The sequence below is a fragment of the Azolla caroliniana genome, unplaced genomic scaffold, assembly GCF_043228905.1.
Source record: "Azolla caroliniana isolate FFs.n. ecotype wild unplaced genomic scaffold, voAzoCaro1.0.p SCAF_1380, whole genome shotgun sequence".
NCBI lineage: Eukaryota > Viridiplantae > Streptophyta > Polypodiopsida > Salviniales > Salviniaceae > Azolla > Azolla caroliniana.
Window position 1 is genome coordinate 1 of NW_028231815.1, and position 6,119 is coordinate 6,119.

The 6,119-nt window shown below is 37.4% G+C and overlaps 1 protein-coding gene across 1 annotated transcript; it reads right to left on the reverse strand.

Moving 5' to 3' along the window:
• Nucleotides 1-426: 426 nt before the first annotated feature.
• LOC147847193 (phosphoenolpyruvate carboxylase 4-like) lies at nt 427-5,157 on the reverse strand. Its single transcript, XM_087339462.1, has 8 exons — nt 4,877-5,157; nt 4,306-4,469; nt 4,100-4,214; nt 3,936-4,013; nt 3,779-3,847; nt 3,441-3,685; nt 2,721-2,816; nt 427-1,157 (listed from the first exon to the last, which is right to left on the reverse strand). The coding sequence occupies exons 1-6, from the start codon at nt 5,030-5,032 to the stop codon at nt 3,593-3,595; spliced, it is 675 nt and encodes a 224-aa protein (XP_087195588.1). The 5' UTR covers nt 5,033-5,157; the 3' UTR covers nt 427-1,157; nt 2,721-2,816; nt 3,441-3,592.
• Nucleotides 5,158-6,119: the final 962 nt, after the last annotated feature.

The window sequence follows — 6,119 nt, forward strand, 5'->3', positions numbered from 1 at the left end:
AGTCGCTCGGCCTCCTAAAACTATACAATATCAGACACCTTATGCACAAGGCTTTAATATCCACAAGAAAAGTTGAGAACTAATTCAAGGGACCAAGGATTTATTCAGATATAACGGTGGATGACCTTGGATATCTAGTGAACTGATTTACTCTCCCTAAACATGTTGAGATATCACCATCTGCAGGTGTGCACGGGCAGATGTGGCAGTGCTGAAAGAATCTTAGGAATGGTCTACTAAGTAGCTATGTTTTCACCAACAAAGTGGGTACTTGGAAAATACAATATTTGAGCTATTTCTAAACATATTTGAAGATTCTCCCATCTGCCCTATCATGCTGACCACTCTGTCACATATAAGAGTAACTAGAAATCCTCTCCATCCCTTTCCACTACAAAGTCTGGTTCCAAATTTCTGTCTTCAATGGGTCGCACCTTATAAAATGTCTGAAAATTTATAGAATTTCAACTGCTTCTAGCTACACCAATATCATCGAAAATGCAGCTGGAAAATGTAAAGATTTATATGATTGCATGGGCTGGTTATAGAAGTGAGTTTGTTCGAATTATACACATTTACCAATTTATCATTAGCATCTACCAGCCAATGTTTTAATTCTCATGGATAACTAAGTGATCCAAAGTCTTCCCTTACCAGTCCTGTTTATCAGCATGATTGAGTCAGCCCTCCAAACTTATCTCTTTCTTACCCTTTTCTTTTAGAGCCATCAATTCCTTTTTATTGGAAAGACATGCAACAAACGCCATTGTGGAAAGTTTATCTTTTTCAAATCTATTTGTAATATTTGCCCTAGTCATTGCAGACCTTCAGGGTGTCTTGTTGAGGTAATCTCCCAACCAATTTCTTATTCTCGTGTATTACTTTAAGTCATCCCACAATCTTCCCTTACCAATCATGTTTATCACCATAATGGATACAAGCTTCTCACATCATCCTTTAATCATCTATTAATTCCTTCTAATTTGAAAGACATGCAAGGAAGTCCATTGTATACCTTTTTCCAGAATGTTTGTAACATATTGCCCAAGCTTTTCATTGCATACATTCATAGAAAACTCAAAACGAAGGCTATCTATTTCACGTATGTACAAGTCGAGTGTCATCCACCTTGCCAATAGGCACACATCCTTTGTCACCTGAAATGTTATAGAAATTAATTAGGTAGCATAATAATAATGCAAATATGTTATACTGTGAAGACAAATTTTGAAAGTTCCCAACAGGAACAGTCAAGTTATTAAGACAAATAGATGTGCTAGGAATGTAGATTAACTCTAAAACAACTTTGTAAGTGACGCAATAGAGACTTGCTACATTTATTTCCAGTATAGCTACCCATAACCTCTATTATGTGTGTGTGTGTGTGTGTATGTGTGTGTGCATTATAATGCAGCACTAACCAATAGATGTGATAGGAATGTAGATTTAACTCTAAAACAACTTTGCAAGTCAAGCAATGGAAACTTACTGTTGGGGTAAATGCCCTAAATGACCCCCTTATAGTGCGTACATGTGTATAGGCCTATTTATAAAGGCTGAAAGTCACTCATCACCTTTTCGTTATTTTTGGGCCAAGTTCGCTGTGAACTTGGCCAACCCTAAATGGGTCATATAAAACATACGTTAAAAACTTTTGGATCGCACTTCAAAGGTGAGCTCCTCCAACTACTGCTCTCTCTGTAAATGGGTCACTAGATTCCTCTGTAAATGAGGCCTTTTTGCAACGCCAATGTATCATGACATGGGACAAATGTGGTGGCTCACGCTTCACACATTATACTACAAATGTTGCACCTAACTACAAAACCATATTCTTCGCGGAACGGGGAAACCGTACACATCGATACATGTTAGAGCCCATCCCGATATCTACCATTCAAACCATTGCTTCCATACGACTTAGCTCGCACGCATTGAGATGTGAGACGGGGCATTGGGGCACAAGTGATTAGAGTGGCCGACTATGCACACTTTGCCCTAAACAAGTTCGAGAGTCTGAGTATCACACTTTGATACAATGCTCTGCCTTTGATCATATTCGACCATGCTTTCCACGTCTCTTCGATCGAGCCCAATCCTTGCACGAATTTCTCTCACAACCGCGATGTGCACTCTCGATTGCAACATTCATTGGTAAAGTTCTTGAACATCGAGAGTCGCTACTCACCTTCACACGTATCACGTGAAATGTAATATTTTTGGTCTCATAGGTCATATTTGACCTCCAAAGACGATAATATAATCTATCTTTCTATCTTTTCGACCATAGCTCCACTGATGCATCTAAAGAGCCTATACTAGGGTGAATCCCGAGTATTCCTCAGCCCTATTGACATCATTCCTAACCCTTACACTTACTACATTTATTTCCAGTATAGCTCCCCATAACCTCATTGATATCAATATTCTACTCTATTAAGTATATGTATATTATATATAGATAAATATTATAATGCAGCACTAACCAATATGCATATTACGATGGTGATTAAAACAGGTTGTAAGTTGAAGGTCAGGTTTTAAGTACTGCAGCTGGGAGAAAATAAGGGCTTCATGTAGTGTAGTGAAAAAATGAAAATAAATTTACAACATAAGTGAGCTGGACACATTAAGCAATCATCTATGAAGTTTGTAAGTAATGTGGGAATAAAGATTCTTATGCTCTAAACATTCTGATGCAAATTGAGAGAACATTGTACCTTGGCAGTAACGTTAGCATTTCCATCTCTGTCTCCACCCATCCAGGATCCAAACTTGATTGGAGTACAAGTTAGTGGAAGTGGTTTGCCAGTATACTGTTTAAAGGAAAGTAGATGGCAGTTTCTTAGCTAGTGTATTAGGATCCTCGACATATTATTGCTTACTCTTCCTGCACATAAAGTTTTGGGGGACTTCCTGAGTTGGTCTTCTAGCTTAGAACAATTTACAATCAAGTGAAGTATTTCCTTCCGCATATGCCTATAGGTACATAAGTAAGTTACCTAGATGTTATTTAGCTGATCTCTTACCTTACATTCAACAAGTTGCATTATCAGTTATTTATGTCCCAATTACATACATAATATAGCATGTTAAAAATGCTTACGTGAGTAAAAGCCCAAAGAATTTACATGACAGCCCCAGAAATATGTCTCACATGCAGAATATAACTCCTATGTAATTATATAATCTAATTAAGATGACCTTTTCCATCCGAAAAACAAAATTTGGGTTTCTAGTCCGATATAATGTTACTGAATTTCTTAATTTTAAAATGATTCCCATCAAACATCTCAACAGTATCAATGAAACGACGCATTTGATATTGTCAATGTGCAACATTATGCATTCAAAAAACACAAAAGTGAACCAGGAAAATGTGCATAATGTTTTTAAAAATCTATTAAATGAGAATATGAACAGGTTTTAAGAAAACATGCTTTTTTCAGGGCATTGCTGACTCGGCGAAGATATTGTGGCACAGCTTTCCACAATGATTGTTCTACTATGTGTAAACCTGGAGTGCAAAGGAACATGCTTGTTTATCCTCTGAAAGATGCCCATATTTCAGCTAAAGAAGGGACTATAAATCTTATATATTCGTGCCTCCTCGAGCCTCATCTAAAGGAGTGGGTTGAATTCGTCTTATTTCATCAGTATGCCATAGTGAAACTATTTCTCTTACCTGCATTGAGGGTGTTGCAAATATTATATTGATCTAGTCATTTGAAACAACCATAATTTCAATGTATGGAATAACATAGATATCTCATAATACCAGATCTTCAATCAAAAGTTCTCGATCTTCATGAGTCAAATCTGCCCGATCTTTGTACTCCAAGAGATGCTGATCATAGGTACAGAACGCAATCAACTTAAGATTGTGGCATATTCCTTTGAACAAACTGTACATGTACTTGAGACAAAAGAAATACCGCGATGCGCAAGTGCTTATATTGTAATGTTCGTCTATTTATCTGAGTGGGATGAGCAGTAAGTACAATTTCAACCTCCTGAAGGAGCACATAGAATCAGTTATCGAATGTCACTTGTTATACCTCAACTTTAATGAACAAGATAAGACGAGAAAAAACTTAACTTGATTGCATACAGCCTTGAATACATCCTCAGGAGAAACCCCACTTTGAATGAGTTTCCCAAATACATCATCACAAGATTTTGACACATGGGCATTGGATCTAGTTCGCCGAGCACTAAGTAACAATTAATTTCGGATCACAGTCTCAGCTATATTAGTTCATCAGAAAGCACAAATTAGAGAAAGAAAATCTTATGCTGTCTAACCTATGATGAGTCTCAGCTATTCCTGTCAAATTGAGGTAATGGCTGAAGGCCCTGGCCAGCGGCACTGCCTCTTCCAGTGTCATGTTGGAAATCTCTTGTTCAAGTTGCTTGGTAAGCCATTCAGCTGCATTCTCCACCCCAGCCATGCGCATGTTGCATGCACTCTAATATACATTTAACGAGGATGAATATACTAACAGTAAAACAATATGGCTGTAGAATTGAAGCAATCGGAGAAACCATTGTCGCATGAAAACGATTGAGTCTACAGGATTAAGTACAACATCTATCATTGTAAAAAGGCCTGATACTAGAGGAAGAACAGATACTGATAATTGCAACAAGAAAATAAAGATAAAAATTATTGTGGGAACACGATCATGACGCATTGGATGAACATACAAAACAAGACACATTTACAAGAAGCCATTGATCCACAGTAATACAGAAGATGAATCCAATCAAATGTGGCAGGCAAGTCATGCCAAAAAAAATTATAATTCACCATGATCGAGAGGGAGGGAGAGAGATGGGATGAAACAAGAGAGCTATGAGTTATGGCTGTGAACACCTGTGCCAAGAGTCGAGCTCTCTCCACTTTCTCCATGAAATCATTTCCGACCTCGTGTTGGAGGCAGTCGTTGAGAAGATTTCCAAGGAGCTGGCAATCGTCTTCAAAAGCCTGGAAGGATATGTCTTCAGCGATGTCATCGGTGGTATCGGTCATGGTAAAAGATAAACAGGAAACGTGGAGAAGGAGAAAGAAGAGAGACGGAGACAAAGACAGAGAAACTTGAGCGTGGAGGTCTTCTACTTCTTCATCATCATCGCCATCGCCATCGCCATCTGCTTCTAACTACGACTTGCTAAGTTGAATAGAGATGGCAGGACTGAGACACGAGGGTTTTGCATTCATTTCCTGTCATTTCATTTCATTTCATTTCGTCTCTTTTCTTTTCATTTCATCTCTGTCATTTCATTTCATTCCATCTCTGTTCTTTTCATTTCATTTCATCTCTGTCATTTCATTTCATTTCATCTCTGTTCTTTTCATTTCTTTTCATTTCTTGTTTAATCCCTCCTCCCTCTCTTTCCTTTTCTTTTTTCTCTTTCATGGTGAAATACAAGCAGGAAAATATATGGCTTTACTTACTTACTTACCATCACACTTTCATGAATTTTTTCCCCTTTTATCAAAGGGAAAACCATTCACTACTACAACATGTGAGAACAAATAAATAAAAAAGGGAAGTAAGTGTGGGTTTGTATTGTCTTTCGATGCTAAATATATAAAAATAAATAAAAACCAATTCCTCCGTGAGATAGAACATTATCTTAGGGAGACATTGCAACGAGAATTCCCTTTTCTTGTTCTTTTGAATACTTGTTCCGTTACCAAAAATAACACCCATGAGAGGAGAATGTGTTGTACCCTCGCATAAAAGCATGATTTACTACATATTCTCACTACTAGGCAATGGTGGTTGTGCGTATGGATTTAATGGCCCACAACACTTCATTGCGAAAAATCGAGTATGTAGATCTCTTGTTCCGCCCATGACTTTTCTAAATCAATCAAAATTACTCTCAATGTGTTTTTTTAGAGCTATTTTTGGAACGTGATGCATACATTTAGACATATGAAGGCTTTTATGATCTATGGGAGCAAAATAGAAGAAAAAATATAGTGGGTTTTTGGTTTATCATTAACTCTCGATGCTCAAGACTTTTATTGATCGAAATGTTGCATTGCCAATGAAAATGGTAGTCTATATGTACTTTAATTGATCGAAGAAGATGAGGTGTAGTTGAGT